This window comes from Panulirus ornatus, chromosome 1 (genome assembly GCF_036320965.1).
Source record: "Panulirus ornatus isolate Po-2019 chromosome 1, ASM3632096v1, whole genome shotgun sequence".
Taxonomy (NCBI): Eukaryota; Metazoa; Arthropoda; class Malacostraca; order Decapoda; family Palinuridae; genus Panulirus; species Panulirus ornatus.
In genome coordinates, this window is record NC_092224.1 from 40680528 (window position 1) to 40703219 (window position 22692).

Here is a 22692-nt window from a genome sequence, read left to right on the forward strand (position 1 = left end):
GGTATTTGACCCAGCCTGTAGCACGGGGGACTTAAATGCTAGACACACAAACCTCGGACACTGGACAGGAAATGTGGCGGACACAAACATAATGAAACTGATCCAACCTGCTGGAGCACAGCACCTGGTGCTAAACATCCTACGATCACGCATCAATCCAACGTCAGCCCACCTGCAGCCATCATATACTGACAATAGGTACCATATCAACCGCACCAACTCTTGTTCTTGGATCACAGCGACAGTCTATATACATAGAGCAAACTGAGACGAGAGAAATCATAGAGACTGATCTCCCCAATACAGACCTGGAGCAGAAGGACACAAAGAAACAGATCAGGGGTAGGAAATGTGGCGAGCAACAACAGAAAGCCATAATAAACTACACTCCCAACTACCTCATATATACCACTTTCATTTTCGACCTCCACTTGGAGAAATTATGGAATCAAATCACCGCTTCAGCAAGGCAGCTTACGGCCCAACTAACAGGCGGATATATGCCCATACCAGCGGTGTAAAGATCTTCACCGGACACTGATGGAAGAAGAAAAAACGAGAGACATTAAACATAGAAATAACAATCCAATCCCTGACACAATGATACACAGAACTTAAAACATCCTGGAGAGAAGTTCTGTCTCTACATATACGACATTGGAATTCCAGAGGCAATATGAAATGTGATATTCAATTTGCAAGACCGTTGATAACCAACGTATGGCGTGGGCAATCAGGAACATATGGAAAACTATGTTGAAGATCACACCTGAAGAAAACTGGATCTTTAGTCAAGTCCAGGATATATGAGTTCTTGATCGATGAACTCATAACAGGGGAAGGACCATCCCGCACTAAACCGTACATTCTTCTTGCTTGACTACTGACGCTCCGTCTCTTATTTAGGATAAGCTCACCAGAACTTCGAACAACCATCTCATACCAAACACATAAACCCAGAAAGAAGCTAAACCATGATAAAACATAGCACAGGTCATATATATGAACAACCATGTGAGATTGCATATTTCACTGTAACTAATTGCCTTTCTGTTTTAGTGACCCCAGTCTCATAGTGGCGTTCATAGTCCGAGAAAGAATATTCACTGTTGAAAGTTACATCGAAATTCTGAGTTAAACAGCCAACTGGGAATAGTAAAAAGAAATTGGTTGCGTTCCTTTCTGATGATCCTGTATTTTACACAAAATGGACTTCTCTAGCATCTCATCGACTACATCACTAACATCAACAAAATGATAATTTCCCAAAAGGAAGCCTCTGTAATAACGATACTAAAACCAGGAATGTAAGATACTGGCTCAAGGAATTACTCACTCACTTCCCTCTCAACAACACCAGGGAAAATAGGCGAAAAACAATCAAAAAATAAAAATAAAACTGTGTAGATATCACAAGCAATACGCCATCCGGAAGAGCAGAAGTACCACCTCTGCAGTCTCGATCTCACCAAAAACATAGCTGTCACTAAACTGTCATTAAAAATTTATGTCGGCAAAGCTTTTGACAAAATGTGCACGAGCAGCTTCCAGCGTTAACTGTTTCAGTTAGGCTTGGCTGAAATTACTGAGATTACTTTAATTTCCTTAACAACGTATCTCCGCAATAACCGTAAGGTTACCAATGTCGTCAAAATTCCTGTTACCTATTGAGTCCAAGAAGGTAGCGTATTGTTACCAGCAACTATCTATAACTTACACACCAGATACTCCCCTCCGGTAGGAAACATGGACTTCTTGATGCAAACGACGCCCTCAGATAGTAGTCTCCAGCAAAACACTCTCTAAAAGACAGCCACTTTGTGTAATCAATCAAGACATCCAGACTCAAGAGTTTGAAAGAGAAAGGAAAAGAAACTAAACAGTAACGAGTTCGGATCTTTGGCACCGAGGAGAGTGAGACCGAGCGACAAAGAAAAAAATCATCGAACACAGTAACAGGAAAGCTGCAAAATATCAGTTCACATTAGTACTGATATCTAATATAAAAACAATATTTGGTAAAGGCTGTCATCCCTCCTATATTAAACTACTCTATACTAACATTTTTCTTCGAAATCACACATACTGTTGCTGCACGGTACAAAATAAGGCAATTACGATTCGTCACTAATGAGAAATACCCCTGTGATCATACTTGAAAAATAACTTCAACACTTTAATGAAAATGGGATTGGTGCATGTTTAAGAGAAGCTCAAAAAAATATGGTAGAAATAAGGAGACAATCAAGATCAAACTGCAGACATATCTAAGGTCTCGACAGCAGCACAAATAGGGAGCCCACTTGGTTCCCAAGGAGCCTGAAAGCCATGTGAAAAGCTCCGATCATTGATCAATACACGCAACGCAAATCTCTAAGCCTAGCTTAGCTTGCTTCCCCTCTTACCAGCAAACAACATCACTGCACATATACTCCCAGTATGCCGAGGTTATATGAATAAATGCATCGCAGGTTCATATCCAGTAAACAACTCAGCCACTTCAATAAAACTTGACATCTGTACACTATAAATATATGTTTCTCCACTGTACCTTCCCCGTCCAACCCCTTCCTTTACCCATCCTAACTACCTATTACATGGGATCTGCGTGGGAGAACAGGTCTTAGGAGCAGTTGTGTGGTGGGGAGGGAAGACAGTTACTGGGGAGTAGGTGTGACGTGGAATAGCAGGTTCTAAGGAGCAAGTGTAGGTTATGAGGGGAAGATACTTGGGAAAGCATGTGCATGTGTGGGTTAGAGACAGAAAATGGAAAGCAGATGCGTGTTCTGGGTGACAGGCATGTACTGGGATACAGTTGTTGGATGAAGGGTACATACTGAGGACCAGTTGTGTGGTGCAGGATAAATACAAAGTAGTTGTGAAGCGCAGGGTATGTACTAGGGAGCAATCATAGGGTGCAGGGCCAGAAGTTGGAGTGGTTGTAGAGTGCAAGGTACATACTGGGGAGCAGTTGTGGAGTGAAGGGCATCGGGTGGAGAACAATTGCAGGCAGCTCTTTGAAGAAAGTGCGAGGATCAGGTACTGGGGGAGTACCGGGGTGAGTATTCCTTTCTTCTGAAGTTTCAATTCTTCAATTGACACATTTCAGTAAAACATTCATCTGTAAGCTCAATCTGACTTTTACCCTCATAAATTTCCTTATCGTATGTGGTTGGTCAGCATCTCTATACGTGCACCCTGGGTGCTGATCCACGCCAATATGAAGGAAGAACATCACTTAGCTGGATTAAACATTAACAAGGTTTACGTTTGTGTATACAAATGCATTCATTTTGCAAATTTTATCGAGAAACCAGAAATCATGGTCCATAGGGATGAAATGATCGCCTGAACGATATGTAAGGAGTTGTGAAATTGTTGATGGCTTTAGAGTAAGACGAAGGCTAGTGGTGGTAGGGCTGGGCGTGGCATATCTGCTGCTAATTAATGAATAGTTAGAAGTGACAGCTTAGAATTAGAGTCGGTAACCCTGTATACACATCTCATGGGAGACTTGATCTCGACCAGATAAGCGATATCATAACCTCGGCAGGCCGACCACCACCATGACCTGACCTGCAGCGGCGCCATTGACGGTTCGTTTACAATAGTGCGCATTTACATCGATGTTTCCTGCAGGAGTGAAGCACAAGACACTGGTATGGGAGCAGTCCTTCAGTAAGTGGGGCTGCTCTCGGTGGGCACCACTGGATACGCCCTTACGATGATGCAAGAGTTTACTTCATTGAAATGATACCCTTGCCAGATATCGCTAGCCAAATATACAGATGTGCCTGCTCTATATCTGAACGTTGGAAGCTCTTATTTAGCATATGGTGCTATCTTGCTTATTTGATGCTATCACTGGCCACTGACATACCTGCCTTATATCTGAGCCCTGGAAGCGTTGATTGCATTTAAACAATCATCTAGTATATTGGAAGGCAAGATAACACACGCTAATACGCGAACGTAGTACGTGAACACCAGAGGATATGTATAGGATATTACCTTTTTCTTTTGTAGCGTATGGTCTTATCAGCTGCACATCCATACATAGCGAGCTGAGAGGGCCTTGCATCTACATGGGTGTGGTGGGCGTTACTAGTGTAGTGAGGGCGTAGTGAGGGCCCCAGATAGGTACCGGAGGCCAGCAACAAACACCTCACACTAACCAGGCCTGGCAGGGACCCCTATTAGTGCCGCCATAACGGGTCATATGTGATATAAAGGAAAACCACATTCCTAAGAAAAGAGGTGGTGTATGCCAGAGACGCTAGTGCAGGTCGGAGCTCCGTTAATGGTGTTGCTGACCTGTGTAGCAAGACCATGAGAGAACCTGCCATCATTCGACTTCCAGGGTAATGCTGGTGTTAGCTGCCACCTGTGTCCCGTCAGTACTGGGAAGATGACGTCACTGTTAAAGAATTCACTCGTTGCCCATCTTCAGAATTTTAATACTGTGCTCTCTTACCACAATGACAAGATGCATCAACAATTCGCACATCAGTTCTAAGCGCTGTTGTTGTTGCTTCAGGAAGTTAATGTTGGTAAAAGCTATTGTGTTGCCGCCAGACGACCCCACCAGCTCCGTATAATCAACCCAGTGGAGGTTAGCCGGCAGCGGGGTCCCAGCGTGACCAACAACACTGGTATTAGCCAACATAAATTTACCCTAACTACCGTTAATCATTAAACGACATATAAGCACTTAATGCTTCCGAGAGTTATCACATCGGATATATTGCCGCAACCTATCATAAAGCAGCTTAAGTACAACTACAATGAATTTCTGTTGTAACCCACAACTGATACTCAAGTAATTGCCTTAAGCATACTATTCACTGCATCCAAAGTTCGGCAACCTGCTCTATTTCACCTCATACCTCTCGTCAAGTCTTACAGCAGGCGAAGAAAGTTATGATCCTAAACTAATATGCCGTATTCAAGATACGAGAGAAGAGAGCCCATTACGGTCCTGGGGAGCAACTACGCAAGGTGCAAGCGAAAGATATGCCGTAAAATCCAACTTTTCAGAGGAAAGAGCAGTGATTCTCTCCGCCAGAACACATGCTTATAGACATGTCCATGTCATAACCCTTGACCATCGTAGTTATCAAACACTTTGTGGCTTGGGTTAACATTTACCTGGTAGTGAAGATACAAGTGTAGGAAGGTTTAGCGAATGTTAACCGATGACTGGCTAAGAAGACATCCTCTGCCTCCTCAAGACGAGGAAGACAACCATTGTGCTATGGCCAGACCTTACGTGACGGAGATGATCGATCCACTACAACGCGAACACAGCATACATAAAGATCTACAACAGCATGAGGATGATGGACACAACCGATGTAGTACAGCGTACACGCAAGGAACCCAATCATCAGGACCATGCACACAACACACATTTAGGCCGCTGTTTTCCCATCATTTGGTTTAATATACAGTATCAAACTAGTGTATGTATATGTTTAGGATTTATATATGTTTCACATATCTATATAAAAACGCTGGTTTCTATTTCGCTCTTCACCTCAATTGACATTTAGCAAGTCAAGACTAAACTTGTGACGTGTAGAAAGAGCAAGGTATCCAGGAGCAGAAACTTTGGAATGTGGAGCATCTGTGAAACGTGTAAGCGTCGTGACTTATGGCCACTATACGACACGACCCCATGACCAACTTCCTGTGTTTACCTTCACAACTTCACATTCTCTGCCTCATTTCCCTCCTAGTTCAGCTAATCTCATATATATATATATATATATATATATATATATATATATATATATATATATATATATATATATATATATATATATATATATATATATATATATATATATATATATATATATATGCATGTATGTATGTATGTATATATATTATCCCTGGGGATAGGGGTGAAAGAATACTTCCCACGTATTCCTTGCGTGTCGTAGAAAGCGACTAGAGGGGACGGGAGCGGGGGGCCAGAAATCCTCCCCTCCTTGTATTAACTTTCTAAAATGGGAAACAGAAGAAGGAGTCACGCGGGGAGTGCTCATCCTCCTCAAAGGCTCAGAGTGGGGTGCCTAAATGTGTGTGGATGTAACCAAGATGTGGAAAAAGGAGAGATAGGTAGTATGTTTGAGGAAAGGAACCTGGATGTTTTGGCTCTGAGTGAAACGAAGCTCAAGGGTAAAGGGGAAGAGTGGTTTGGAAATGTCTGGGGAGTTAAGTCAGGGGTTAGTGAGAGGACAAGAGCAAGGGAAGGAGTAGCAATACTCCTGAAACAGGAGTTGTGGGAGTATGTGATAGAATGTAAGAAAGTAAATTCTCGATTAATATGGGTAAAACTGAAAGTTGATGGAGAGAGGTGGGTGATTATTGGTGCATATGCACCAGGGCATGAGAAGAAAGATCATGAGAGGCAAGTGTTTTGGGAGCAGTTGAACGAGTGTGTTAGTGGTTTTGATGCACGAGACCGGGTTATAGTGATGGGTGATTTGAATGCAAAGGTGAGTAATGTGGCAGTTGAGGGAATAATTGGTATACATGGGGTGTTCAGTGTTGTAAATGGAAATGGTGAAGAGCATGTAGATTTATGTGCTGAAAAAGGACTGATGATTGGGAATACCTGGTTTAAAAAGCGAGATATACATAAGTATACTTATGTAAGTAGGAGAGACGGCCAGAGAGCGTTATTGGATTACGTGTTAATTGGCAGGCGTGCGAAAGAGAGACTTTTGGATGTTAATGTGCTGAGAGGTGCAACTGGAGGGATGTCTGATCATTATCTTGTGGAGGCTAAGGTGAAGATTTGTATGGGTTTTCAGAAAAGAAGAGTGAATGTTGGGGTGAAGAGGGTGGTGAGAGTAAGTGAGCTTGGGAAGGAGACCTGTGTGAGGAAGTACCAGGAGAGACTGAGTACAGAATGGAAAAAGGTGAGAACAATGGAAGTAAGGGGAGTGGGGGAGGAATGGGATGTATTTAGGGAATCAGTGATGGATTGCGCAAAAGATGCTTGTGGCATGAGAAGAGTGGGAGGTGGGTTGATTAGAAAGGGTAGTGAGTGGTGGGATGAAGAAGTAAGAGTATTAGTGAAAGAGAAGAGAGAGGCATTTGGACGATTTTTGCAGGGAAAAAATGCAATTGAGTGGGAGATGTATAAAAGAAAGAGACAGGAGGTCAAGAGAAAGGTGCAAGAGGTGAAAAAAGGGCAAATGAGAGTTGGGGTGAGAGAGTATCATTAAATTTTAGGGAGAATAAAAAGATGTTCTGGAAGGAGGTAAATAAAGTGCGTAAGACAAGGGAGCAAATGGGAACTTCAGTGAAAGGCGCAAATGGGGAGGTGATAACAAGTAGTGGTGATGTGAGAAGGAGATGGAGTGAGTATTTTGAAGGTTTGTTGAATGTGTTTGATGATAGAGTGGCAGATATAGGGTGTTTTGGTCGAGGTGGTGTGCAAAGTGAGAGGGTTAGGGAAAATGATTTGGTAAACAGAGAAGAGGTAGTGAAAGCTTTGCGGAAGATGAAAGCCGGCAAGGCAGCAGGTTTGGATGGTATTGCAGTGGAATTTATCAAAAAAGGGGGTGACTGTATTGTTGACTGGTTGGTAAGGTTATTTAATGTATGTATGACTCATGGTGAGGTGCCTGAGGATTGGCGGAATGCGTGCATAGTGCCATTGTACAAAGGCAAAGGGGATAAGAGTGAGTGCTCAAATTACAGAGGTATAAGTTTGTTGAGTATTCCTGGTAAATTATATGGGAGGGTATTGATTGAGAGGGTGAAGGCATGTACAGAGCATCAGATTGGGGAAGAGCAGCGTGGTTTCAGAAGTGGTAGAGGATGTGTGGATCAGGCGTTTGCTTTGAAGAATGTATGTGAGAAATACTTAGAAAAGCAAAGGGATTTGTTTGTAGCATTTATGGATCTGGAGAAGGCATATGATAGAGTTGATAGAGATGCTCTGTGGAAGGTATTAAGAATATATGGTGTGGGAGGAAAGTTGTTAGAAGCAGTGAAAAGTTTTTATCGAGGATGTAAGGCATGTGTACGTGTAGGAAGAGAGGAAAGTGATTGGTTCTCAGTGAATGTAGGTTTGCGGCACGGGTGTGTGATGTCTCCATGGTTGTTTAATTTGTTTATGGATGGGGGTGTTAGGGAGGTAAATGCAAGAGTTTTGGAAAGAGGGGCAAGTATGAAGTCTGTTGGGGATGAGAGAGCTTGGGAAGTGAGTCAGTTGTTGTTCGCTGATGATACAGCGCTGGTGGCTGATTCATGTGAGAAACTGCAGAAGCTGGTGACTGAGTTTGGTAAAGTGTGTGAAAGAAGAAAGTTAAGAGTAAATGTGAATAAGAGCAAGGTTATTAGGTACAGTAGGGTTGAGGGTCAAGTCAATTGGGAGGTGAGTTTGAATGGAGAAGAACTGGAGGAAGTGAAGTGTTTTAGATATCTGGGAGTGGATCTGGCAGCGGATGGAACCATGGAAGCGGAAGTGGATCATAGGGTGGGGGAGGGGGCGAAAATTCTGGGGGCCTTGAAGAATGTGTGGAAGTCGAGAACATTATCTCGGAAAGCAAAAATGGGTATGTTTGAAGGAATAGTGGTTCCAACAATGTTGTATGGTTGCGAGGCGTGGGCTATGGATAGAATTGTGCGCAGGAGGATGGATGTGCTGGAAATGAGATGTTTGAGGACAGTGTGTGGTGTGAGGTGGTTTGATCGAGTGAGTAACGTAAGGGTAAGAGAGATGTGTGGAAATAAAAAGAGCGTGGTTGAGAGAGCAGAAGAGGGTGTTTTGAAGTGGTTTGGGCACATGGAGAGAATGAGTGAGGAAAGATTGACCAAGAGGATATATGTGTCGGAGGTGGAGGGAACGAGGAGAAGTGGGAGACCAAATTGGAGGTGGAAAGATGGAGTGAAAGAGATTTTGAGTGATCGGGGCCTGAACATGCAGGAGGGTGAAAGGCGTGCAAGGAATAGAGTGAATTGGAGCGATGTGGTATACCGGGGTCGACGTGCTGTCAGTGGATTGAACCAGGGCATGTGAAGCGTCTGGGGTAAACCATGGAAAGTGTGTGGGGCCTGGATGTGGAAAGGGAGCTGTGGTTTCGGTGCATTATTACATGACAGCTAGAGACTGAGTGTGAACGAATGGGGCCTTTGGTGTCTTTTCCTAGCGCTACCTCGCACACATGAGGGGGTAGGGGGTTGTTATTCCATGTGTGGCGAGGTGGCGATGGGAACAAATAAAAGGCAGACAGTATGAATTATGTACATGTGTATATATGTATATGTCTGTGTGTGTATATATATGTGTACATTGAGATGTATAGGTATGTATATTTGCGTGTGTGGACGTGTATGTGTATACATGTGTATGTGGGCGGGTTGGGCCATTCTTTCGTCTGTTTCCTTGCGCTACCTCGCTAACGCGGGAGACAGCGACAAAGCAAAATAATAAAATAAATAAATGATATATATATATATATATATATATATATATATATATATATATATATATATATATATATATATATATATATATATATATATGTAACGCCCATACACGCATATATACATACATATGTATGCACATGCACATACATATACATATATACACATGTACATATTCATACTTGTTTGCCTTCATCTATTCTCGATGATACCCTGCCCCACAGGAAACAGCATCGCTACCCCCTGCTTCAACGAGGTAGCGACAGGAAACCATACAAAAAAGGCCACATTTCACACTCAGTCTCTAGCTGTCATGTGTAATCCACCGAAACCACAGCTCCCTATCCACATCTAGGCCCCAGAGACTTTTCCATAGCTTACCCCAGACCTTTCACATGCCCTGGTTCTGTCCAATGACAGCACATCGACCCCGGTATATCACATCGTTTCAATTCACTCTATTCTTTGCATGCCTTTCACCCTCCTGTATGTTTTCACTCCATATCTTCCACCTCCAAATTAGTCTCCCGCTTCTCCTTGTTCCCTCCACCTCTGACACATATATCCTCTTTGCCAACCTTTCCCAACTCATTCTCTCCATGTTTCCAAACCATTTCAGCACACCTTCTTCTGCGCTCTTAACCACACTCTTTTTGTTTCCACATATCTCTCTTACCTTTTCATTACTCAATCAAATCACTTTACACCACATACTGTCCTCAGACATTTCATTGCCAGCACGTCTACCCTCTCGTACAACCCTATCTATAGTCCATGCCTCGCAAACATATAACAATGTTCGAACCACTATTCCTTCAAACATACCCATTTTTGCTCCCCGTGATAACGCTCTCCTTCCACACATTCTTCATCGCTCCAAGAACCTTCGCCCCCTTCCCCACCCTGTGACTCATTTCCGCTTCCTTAACCTTCCATAACCTTGCTCTTATTCACATTTAGTCTCAACTTTCTCCTTTCACACACTCTTACTAACTCAGTCACCAAAGCCTGCAGTTTTCGTTCGAATCAACAAGCAATGCTGTATCATCGACAAACAACAAGTGAATCACTTCCCAGGTCCTCTAATATTCGCCAGTACACAGTTTGCATTGCTTACAGTTCTTACAAGGTGGGGCTCTGCCGATAGTTTAAGTACAACGCTAACTCCTAGCTCCTTTTTGAACACAGATTCTCGCAGGAGTGGTACATAATATTCGTGTATAGGCCTTCCTTCACTGTGTCCCACAGTATTAAATTTACTCTGAATTTCAATAATCATGTTTCAGTCCAGCTTTGAAGTTCGAGTAGGTCTCCTTGTAAGCCGATGCAATCCCCATCACTCTCTACTTCCTTATGACCTTGGTCTTACCCGTAAACAGATTCCTTCCTGCAGGTCATTCATATCGATCGAGGAGAACAACTGTCCCATAACTGAATTCTGCTCTACCGTACTGCACCATTTCGAGAAAGATGAATCTGATATGCTTCCTATGTTCACATCCACTAATGCAATTTGCATCTATCAAAGGTGTCTCCTTGTTTCTGCCTGAAGATCCAACTTTCTTATCAAGTTCATGTCTTCGTAGTGTCAAATTATTTCTGGTAATTCAAATAAACACAGTCCGCCCTACCTTTTCTAAAGTGGAGCTCACTTTTACGTAGACGTTTTGATGTGTGTGTGTGTGTGTGTGTGTGTGTGTGTGTGTGTGTGTGTGTGTGTGTGTGTGTGTGTGTATTGTCAGTTGAAGTGATGAATCTCCTTATCGTTATCTTGGCTAAATTCTAGACAAAAATTTATTGCCACCTCGTTTTCTGGACCTTCAACAACACATGTGCCCGAGGAGTGCAATAGACAAAGATGATCCTCAGTATTACGAAAGTTATCTTGCACTAAGAGGCCTTCAGTCATATGTTCTAGCAGGGGACGGTGAATGGCGAGTGGTTGCATGGTCAAATGGAGGATGATGGATGGCAGAGCAGCTGCGTGGTGGGTGGGTGGTACAGTGGATGATAAGTTATCCTGGCCTGATGGCGAATACTGACTGGTTGGGATGGATGATGAGTGTTTGAAGAACTGAGAAGCGAGTGGCAACGTGGATGGTGGAAGGGATGCTGTGTTACTGGCAGCAGTATGGTCAGGTAGTGGGTCCCTTGAATGGTGGGGTGAAGAATGGCAGCGCTCGGGGCGATGGCTGAGGGTATTACTACGGTGAGTGGGGTGGTTGGTATCGGGACACTGGATGATAGGGAGGTTGGTTGTGCGGATGAGTGGTAGCAGGGTAATGGATGACAGAGGTGGCAGGTGAAAGGTGGCAGCGGATGCGAGAATGGTAGGAAGGGATGGTTGACAACGATAATCATTGGTGGGGGATGGTAGATAGCAAGTGATGGGTGAGAGGGATGGTAGGTATTGAATGGTATCAGGGTAGTGGTGCAGGACCAGTAGGTGACTGGCAGGGATGCTGGTTAGTGGGTGGTTATAGAGCCGGGGTGGCCGATAGAGGGCGGCAGTTGTGTTGGATGATCTGGACTGTAGCTTCCAGTGTAGCCGGATAATGAGTGATATAGCTGTGAGGGGTAAGTGACAACGGGTCAGTGTTACTAGGTAAATGATGGAAGGAAGCAAGAAGACCGATGGGTGGCGTAAGGTGATGGGGCGTAGGTGTGGGTGACAAGGATGGTGACTGGCAGATAGAGGCAGGGCTGGGCGATGGTTAGCAAGGATTCATGGTAATTTGTGTTAATGGGGCCAGGTGGTGGGTGGTAGGGATTAATCATTTCCAAAATGATAAGATTTTGTCATTAGGCAAGGCTAGCGCGTAGAGCTCACCGAATTTGCCAACTGCATCTGGTGTTCCTAGCATGTCACCAGTCTAAGTATTAGCTGAATCTAAAAATGTTTAACTTTTCTGGTCGTTTTAGAAGTGGTGTGTCCAACGTGACATGACCTTTCGCTGAGAAGTAGGCGTCTATGGGAGTGGGTGGTGGATGGTGGGTAGTAGCAGGGAGGGGTGGGTGGTCAGTGGGTAGAATAGGACTGTTTGTGTACATGACAGGGACGATGCTTGGTGGGCGGGTGGCAGTACTGGATAATGAGTGGCTTCTACCTGGCCCCCAAGTTGTTTGGCTTCTATCTACAACTCAGAGTGCTTAGCTTTCAATTGGAACTCAGGCAACATGGCGTCTATCTCGACCCCAGGTAGCCTGGCTTCTACCTAGACCAGGGTGGTGGATGGCAGGAGTGGTGAATAGAGAGTGGCAGCGAGACCGGGTAGCAGGGTAGCAGTAGGTGGTACGTACATGAACAGTGGGCGGTACGCACATGGACAATAGGTGGCAGGTACATGGACAGTGGGTGGCACGCACATGGATAGTGGGTGGCACGTACATGGACAGTGGGTGGCATGTACATGGACAGTGGGTGGCACGTACATGAACAGTGGGCGGCACGCACATGGACAATAGGTGGCAGGTACATGGACAGTGGGTGGCACGCACATGGACAATAGGTGGCAGGTACATGGACAGTGGGTGGCACGCACATGGACAATAGGTGGCAGGTACATGGACAGTGGGTGGCATGTACATGGACAGTGGGTGGCACGTACATGAACAGTGGGCGGCACGCACATGGACAATAGGTGGCAGGTACATGGACAGTGGGTGGCACGCACATGGATAGTGGGTGGCACGTACATGGACAGTGGGTGGCATGTACATGGACAGTGGGTGGCACGTACATGGACAGTAGGTGGCACGTACATAGATAGTGGGTGGCACGTACATGGACAGTGGGTGGCACGCACATGGACAGTGGGTGTTACGTATATGGACAGTGATTGGCACGTACGTGGACAGTAGGTGGCACGCACATATACTGTTGGTGGCACGTACGTGGACAGTGGGTGGCATGTACATGGACAGTGGGTGGCACGTACATGGACAATAGGTGGCACGCACATGTTCAGTGGGTGGCACGTACGTGGACAGTGGGTGGCATGTACATGGACAGTGGGTGGTACGTACATGGACAGTGGGTGGTACGTACATGGACAGTGGGTGGCACGTACATGAACAGTGGGTGGCACGCACATGGACAGTGGGTGGCACGCACATGGACAGTAGGTGGCACGTACATGGACAGTGGGTGCCACGTACTTGGACAGTGGGTGCCACGTACATGGATGACAAGCGAGGGCGATACCGAGAGTTAAGTGATGAACTCGCATGAAGGAGGCAGCAATCAGAACCTTATGAAATATGTTGTAATACCATAATCCACGCGAAAATTGGATTTGTTCAAAATTAAAGTTTTGTGCTACAGGTATGCTGGTTTTGATGTTTCTCAATTATCCCGAACTGACAACTAAGAGGAGGTAACTGTGGCAGGCAAAATACATTCGGCAGCAGAAAAGACTTGTGTTCCGGCGTGAATGAATGTATGAAATCACTTCTTAGTTTATGAAGTAAATATGAAAAGTAACAGTGTTAGTGAAATGTTTCTTATTTACAGAAGAGCAGTAAAATGGCAGCTTCAAGAAGGAAGTGGCTCAAGGGAGGTAATTGATACAGTGAGACTGTAGCTACGGAGAGGTTGTAACCTACGTGAAGTAGTGAAGTAGTAAGGTAATGGCTGCAGTGAGGTAGTAGTTGCCGTGAGGTAGTGGTTGTTGTGAATAAGTGGTTGAAGTAAGGTAGTTGCTGCAGGAAGGTAGTGCAGCATGAGGCTTTTAATCCTCGTATCTTAAGGTCTAACGTAAGGTGAGCCCATCATGGCATTGATCTACAACAACGCGTAACAGCACACTTGGGAATATAGATAAGTACATGTGTCCTCAGACTCCTACTGATTCACTGTTATCCTTCAAGGGAAGAAGTTATTGCACCCAAGTTGAGTTTCACGATATATATCAAGTGCAGGATGATGAGTCATCAAGTGCAGGATGATGAATCATCAAGTGCAGGATGATGAATCATCAAGCGCAGGATGATGCGTCATGGATGATGAGTCATGGATGATGAGTCATGGAAATGTTACTGCAGTTGACTGCGTGCCAACACGATCTCGAGCCTGAGAAACCAAAGCAGAGGTAATATTGTCTAACAAAGCAGAGGTAATATCGTCTAACGAAGCAGAGGTAATACCGTCTAACAAAGCAGAGGTAATATCGTCGAACAAAGTAGAGGTAATATCGTCTAACAAAGCAGAGGAAATATTGTCTAACAAAGCAGAGGTAATATTGCTTAATAAAGCAGAGGTAATATTGTCTAACATAGCAGAGGTAATATTGCCTAACAAAGCAAAGGTAATATTGTCTAACAAAGCAGAGGTAATATCGTCTAACAAAGCATCTAGAATTTTCATTCAAATAAGGAAACCAAAAATGTCAATGAAGGGATATGAGTAGGCAGGGGAGTTTAAGGTAATACGGCTGACAATACCCAGCCTTACAAGGTGTGATTGGAAATATACGCAAACCTGAAACATTTGACGAACATGAATTGCCTTTGACGTTCTATACCTAAACAACGCAAATGAACAACCAAAGAAATATGTAAAATGAAAAAATACCATGAGGAGCAGTGCACATAGTTTGATGTATTCTGAAACATATTCAAAGTATCTCCGTCAATAAACTCGTCCCTGCCGAGTCATGGGCGAGTTGCTCATCCTGAGGTATCTAAGCCTTTCTTTTGACTGCCATGACTGACATGTGGAAAAAATGATTTCTCTATTTTCTTTTTTAATTCATATTGTTTGGTATGTTTTAGTCAGGAGCTCAGGGGTAGTCAGGAGAGGATGAGTTCAACAAGCCGGGAGAATGTTGTCTTTAACACAGCTTGAAGCGGGGGTTACCCCGAGCCAGGCGCGACGGTGGATCTCGACACGATAAGAACATTCATCACTAACGAGGTACGATGGTTAACCCCATCCAGGCACGAGCGTCTGTCTTGACCAAGGCACGAGCGTATACCATGAACCTGGCCCGAGCGTATACCTTGAAACTGGCACGAGAGTATATCATGAGCCTAGCACGAGCGTTTATCTTGACCCAGGCACGAGTGTATACCATGAACCTGGCATGAGTTTATACCATAAACCTGGCATGAGTTTATACCATAAACCTGGCATGATTGTATACTGTGTGCCAGGAGCGAGTGTGTAACTTGAACCTGGCACGAGTTTATACCCTGAACCTGACACGTGTGTAAACCCTGACCCAGATTAGATCGTATATTGGCACGAGAGTAAACTTTGAACCTGACACGAGTATACATTAGCATGAGTGTAAACTCTGAACATGACATAAGGGTTGACCCACAATCAGGATTGACTGATTGATCTGTGCCAGTGTCCCCGGCAAATTTATTGTGCACCTCATGCTCATCCTGGGAGCGGTAGCGCAAAAGGATTACACGAGTCACAAAGGGGGTGAGGGCTAATCCTTGGCCAGACGTGAAGGTTGACTCCTATCATCACACTAGGGTTAACTCCTAGCCTCACACGAGGGTTAACTCCGAGCCATACACGAAGGTTAACTCCCAGTCATACTCCAGGGTTAACTCCCAGTCATACTACAAGGTTAACTCCCAGTCACACACGAGGGTGAACTCCCAGCCATACACGAAGGTTAGCTCCCAGCCTCACGCGAGGTTAACTTCCAGCCACGCGCGAGTCCACAGGCCAGGAACTAGCCTTAACCCTACATGGACGATGGTTAGCTTTCATCTAGGCAGGAGGGTTAACTTTCACCTATGGTCGAGAGTAAACTTTTCACCACGCTCGAGGATTACCTCCCAAACAAGGTAACCAGTGGAGGTATGAGGTTGACTCCCCAGACAGGTTGGCCAGTTAACCATGCACGAGGGTGAACAGCTACCCGGGGTTGATGATTAACCCTGAGGCAGGTATGATGCTCAATCCTTAACCATCTACAAGGATGCTTGGCTGCTGGGAGTCAGGCACCAGAGTCTAACAACTCAACTGAGTTACTAGGATTGATCCCTGTCCAGGTATTGGCGCTAACCACCAATAAGCACGAAGGGTTATCCGGCAGCCAAACAACCATGGTGCTCTACAACCGAGACAACCACAGACTGGCACGATGGGTGCCTCTTAACGAGATACGAAGGATTTTACTAAGCCAGGCATGAGGTTGATCACTAGCCAGGAGCAACGGTTACTCGCAGCCATACATGAAAGTTAATCACCTGCCAGGTGCAACGAGTTCTTCACAGCCACCCCATGAACCTTAACCACTAGCCAGCAGCAGCGGCTTCCCCAGCCACTAGCCAGGAGCAACGGATTCCACACAGCCATGACAAGGACATTTACACAACTCGGCACAAGGGTGTCCTCGGCCAGATATGGGGGTGTCATCTTTTCAGAGAACCAGAGATCCCAGCAGTCAGGCACAAAGGCTCTAAGCAGCTAGGAACGAAAAGCCCCATAAGCAAGGTACGAGGGGCCACCACAGCCAGGCACCAGGGTTTCCGGATCTTACCCAAAGGCTTCAAACAAACGTTCGCATAGAGATCCACATCTTAAGAGCGAGGGATTTGCGACAACTGAACATGGGAGGATTTATGCAATCTGGAACAACAGTTCTCTACAGCCTAATATGAAAGTATCAGAGAACACACGTAACGACCAGGTACAGAGTTCTTCGTAGTCAGGCATGAAAGGCTCCTCACAGCCAGGATGGAGCGGATACTCTGAGGTCCTAGAACTAGGCACATGTGGTTCTCCACGAGCAGCAAGAGGGAGTTCCCAAGTTTCAGATACAAAGGGATCCTCACAACCAGCAATAAGACATGAGGAATACGCCGTTGGTAAAGACAAAGATTCTCGTGTAACCAGGCACAAATAAGTATCACGAAGCCAATCATGGAATTCTATTCTTGACATTCAGGGAGAGGAAAATCCTTGTAGCCAAACGAGACAGGACTATCTAATTATAGAAATAAGACGTCTCCAATTCTTAGGCATAAGAGAATCTCTGTGGGAAGACTTGCAGCTTGGCAAGAGAGATTCCCTAAAGCTATACTCATGGGAATCCCTACTCACAACGGGGTGTGCGTAGCCATGACTAACATTATCATAGCATAGAGCGCAGGGTCCTCGCAACAAATGATGTGGGGGTTGTAGAGTAGTTACATGTCACCAGTATCGCAATAAAGGTAAAACGGTGAGATCGCCTCTTGCATAGTTATCCATATTGCAAATTGTGGAAGACATAGTCCTCTAGTGAAAACCAGCTGAAGGGATTAGATCTCTTAACGTAAAGTGTAGAGAGCAATAACCTGTCCGGAAGGCAAGTGTGGTGGTTCCTCTGCCCTCTTATTTTACCTCTGACCCTAGTAATGGCCTGGAGGAGGATAAACTTTTCAAGGAGGATTCAACTGGTGTGGAAACATTAACCTTATGCAAAAGGTAACCTTTACTTGATATACTAAATGTATGATTACCTCTTCCGTAAAAAATATGTGAACCATTATAGCTATATGCAAGTCCTTTTCTATAATCAACTTCAAAAGCAGATACTGGTTTGGTTTGTTCTGTTGTCAGCGGCTACTAGCAGATAGACACAATTGAATGGACTGAACCAAGTAATGGTTTTACATTACTAATAACAAGTTTGCAGTATATCAAAAGGCTTTCAACTGAGAATAGAGAAAGACGATAAAAGTGGATTTCATACTTATAAGGTCTTTACTTGAAACTGAGGGGACTCGCTTCCCGATTCTAAATCTTGGTGCTCATTTGAAACGAGAAGGACTTAAATCTGCGACACAAAAAAAAATCAAATGTTTGATTCATCTATGAAACATTTGTGAGCCAGTACGTTTATATAGGAAATGAACCAAAATTTTGTTAAGGAGACTTACCTCTTGACGGAACTATTCTCTGCCTCTGGTGCTCCTTGTTGCGGTACCTGGTGGAGAGCACCCGAGCCATGACGCGGGCTGCCGCCTCCGGCACCGCCCCTACTTCCCCCGCTTCTTCCACACGCTCCTCCTATCACAGTCTACCTCCTTCTCCTCTTCCTCCTCCTCCTTCTCCTCATCCACAGGTAACACGGCCCTCACCCTCCCTCGTCCTTATCAGTACACCATCTCGTCCCACTTAACTGGCACTCCCGCTATCCACTCCTCCCTACACGACTCTACCGCACACTGCACCGTTTGATATTTTCCACACTTCACTGTTGATTATCATTCACTCTCTACCGCGGCTGTTTCTTGATCTTTCTTTTTTACTCTGATTTTTGGTAACCCCTTTATTTGAAATTTTGATCTCATAATCATCCTCTGATTTTTTCGGTTGTATCCTGTAAGGCAGGCTGGCTGGTGTCACCTGATGCCGTCATATCAACCTCGTACCAGAGTAGTTATGCTCAGTTACTCTGGCCAACGGAAGGCAATGATCCCTGTGACCGTCATGGTAGCCTCACACACTCCAGGGGTCACTTGCTTTGCCTTGCCACGGAGAACTTTTTTAACCCCTAATCGTACAGCCGGCTTCTGATTTCACCTTTTACCACTTTTCTTTTTTTTGCATTTTGAGACACCTAGCTTCCATCAGCTGACTTTATCACTTAGTATATTCTTTACTTGGGATATATTTACATGTTATGCACAACATACAAATATTTGTAATTCCAATGTATTTCTACAGTTTTCCAAAACTAACACTCTTACTGCATATACTTTTTCCGAAGGCACATTGGAAAACAATCATTCAATGTAATTTCTAACGGAGTTAAGAATTCGAATTATTCTATGAGGCAGGATGCACATGTAATCAACTGAAGTAATATTGCAGCATATTCATAACCCACACCAAATGATTCATTACTGAAGTAAACTCTATCACCAAGAGAGATCGCCTTGCAAATGATTTTCCCACAAACTGTTAATTCAGCTCCTCCGGGATGATGATGCATTAATTTCCCTCGCACCACTTGGAGGCTGACCATTCACATCAAGAACTATACAGCCAGGTACATAAGCCATCCTTCCATTCTTCTGCTCCTTTGTTCCCTCTACTTCTTAGATATAGATTATCTTTGTCATTCTTCATCTATCCACCTCATAAGTCTGAACCAATTCAGCACACTTGGGTCGTTCCTCAAACAAACTGAACTCACGACTGAAGAATAGTGAGTCTCTCAAAATTGTGAACTTGTAAGCGAATAAAATTCGCTGTTCGATGATCGACCTTCCCTCCCTGCGCTAAGCTTCCCCACCACCTAAGAAGTCTTGCTTCCTTGCCGCCCACCAACGAAGGGGAGCAAGAAAGATCGCCCATTAAAGCCAGACCCCGGAAGACTCCCCTGCAGTAATCCAGGTGCGGAACTTAATAGATGAGAGCTTGAGAAGCGCTGTTTGTACGTTCAAGTGTTGACTTCCTACTACTATGATTGACGATAAATGCGCAACGCATCAAACGTACTGTAACACAAATGCATGATACATATAACTCAACACTTATCTATTTTTTTGGAGTTTTCAACGCCTTTTTTGTAAGAAGTGAAAATACGGCTTTTCATTTTGGTATCGTGTATTAGAATTAGATAATCCTCAGTCTCTGCTACCGCATATGATTTTTGCTTTATCAAACACAACAATGAATCAAGGTTTTCATATGCGAAGGGAAATGAATAACAGAAGGCGAAAGTCTGCAATTTTTGCGCAGATTTTAGAGGAAATACTGTGTGATGACGTAATTACTATTTGCGGGTTCCAAGGAAAATGTTTTGCGTATGTGATATCCCAGTCCCATAACCTTGTAGTTATGTACATGTCTTTCCTTCTCCTATTACCGTAACCATTCATAATATAGTGTTCAATCAGGTCCATAATATATATATATATATATATATATATATATATATATATATTCACTGAGAACCAATCACTTTCCTCTCTTCCTACACGTACACATGCCTTACATCCTCGATAAAAACTTTTCACTGCTTCTAACAACTTGCCTCCCACACCATATATTCTTAATACCTTCCACAGAGCATCTCTATCAACTCTATCATATGCCTTCTCCAGATCCATAAATGCTACATACAAATCCATTTGCTTTTCTAAGTATTTCTCACATACATTCTTCAAAGCAAACACCTGATCCACACATCCTCTACCACTTCTGAAACCGCACTGCTCTTCCCCAATCTGATGCTCTGTACATGCCTTCACCCTCTCAATCAATACCCTTCCATATAATTTACCAGGAATACTCAACAAACTTATACCTCTGTAATTTGAGCACTCACTCTTATCCCCTTTGCCTTTGTACAATGGCACTATGCACGCATTCCGCCAATCCTCAGGCACCTCACCATGAGTCATACATATATATACATATATATACATATATATATATTTATATTTATTTAATTTGCTTTGTCGCTGTCTCCCGCGTTTGCGAGGTAGCGCAAGGAAACAGACGAAAGAAATGGCCCAACCCACCCCATACACACGTATATACATACACGTCCACACACGCAAATATACATACCCATACATCTCAATGTACACATATACATACACACACAGACACTCACATATATACACATGCACACAATTCACACTGTCTGCCTTTATTCATTCCCATCGCCACCTCGCCACACATGGAATAACATCCCCCTCCCCCCTCATGTGTGCGAGGCAGCGCTAGGAAAAGACAACAAAGGCCCCATTCGTTCACACTCAGTCTATAGCTGTCATGCAATAATGCCCGAAACCACAGCCCCCTTTCCACATCCAGACCCCACAGAACTTTCCCTGGTTTACCTCAGACGCTTCACATGCCCTGATTCAATCCATTGACAGCACGTCGACCCCGGTAGACCACATCGATCCAATTCACTCTATTCCTTGCCCGCCTTTCACCCTCCAGCATGTTCAGGCCCCGATCACTCAAAATCTTTTTCACTCCATCTTTCCACCTCCAATTTGGTCTCCCACTTCTCCTCGTTCCCTCAACCTCCGACACATATATCCTCTTGGTTGATCTTTCCTCACCCATTCTCTCCATGTACCCAAACCATTTCAAAACACCCTCTTCTGCTCTCTCAACCACGCTCTTTTTATTTCCACACATCTCTCTTACCCTTACGTTACTTACTCGATCAAACCACCTCACACCACATACTGTCCTCAAACATCTCATTTCCAGCATATCCACCCTCCTGCGCACAACTCTATCCATAGCCCACGCCTCGCAACCATACAACATTGTTGGAACCACTATTCCTTCAAACATACCCATTTTTGCTTTCCGAGATAATGTTCTCGACTTCCAAACATTCTTCAAGACTCCCAGGATTTTCGTCCCCACCCCCACCCTATGATTCACTTCCGCTTCCATGGTTCCATCTGCTGCCATGTGATTGTCACAATCACATGTTTACCAAATGGCGTCCTAGCTTCGTCTCTTCGTTGTATATCAACTGACTGTTATACTTCTCTCTTGTGTCTCCCCTGATGATGTGATTATTACACGAAAGTGCACTTGGGAACTTTCGTGTTTTCATTTTCCCCGTGGACTCATAGGAAGATCTTCATCACGCGCAAAATTGTGATCCTTTCCAATATATATATATATATATATATATATATATATATATATATATATATATATATATATATATATATATACCATACTATTAACTCTGTAAACATCCCTGAATATCCCACCACCTTGCTTATCTAGCTAGATGAACTTCACACATGTGCTTATCCAAAGTGTGGAAATATCCAACTGACCCAAGTCTTAAGCTCCTGTATGTTTAGTTAACGAGTAACTATCATAACCTTACAGTTCTGTAATATGTGTAACACCTCAACTGTGTATTTTCAGCTGATGGCTGCCTACATACAATAAACTGATATTCATTGGTCTTATATCTATTATTTATCTATCTACACACACACACACACACACACACACACACACACACACCCACACAGACACACAGACACACACACACACACACACACACACACACACAGCAACCAAACAACCAAAGCCAGATATTGATTTATTGACCCGCACCAGGGGGAGGATGAACACTAGGAGTGGGTGTGGACCGATTAACGCGCCAACGATTCGAGCGCATGTAAGCACGAACAGGAGCAGGCTTGTGTTGACTCATTTGTGTGTGTGTGTGTGTGTGTGTGTGTGTGTGTGTGTGTGTGTGTGTATCTATATCAGTCTGTTACGCATAC

At 44.2% G+C, this 22692-nt stretch overlaps 1 protein-coding gene across 1 annotated transcript in view; it reads right to left on the bottom strand.

Annotated features, from left to right (window-relative positions):
- Positions 1–20474, bottom strand: part of LOC139763651 (calpain-9-like) — a 299394-nt gene extending 278920 nt beyond the window's left edge. The window contains exon 1 of the mRNA XM_071690288.1: positions 18337–20474. Within this exon, the coding sequence (XP_071546389.1) occupies positions 18337–18406 (70 nt within the window). The 5' untranslated portion in view covers positions 18407–20474. The remainder of the gene's footprint in view (positions 1–18336) is intronic.
- Between the last annotated feature and the right edge of the window lie 2218 nt (positions 20475–22692).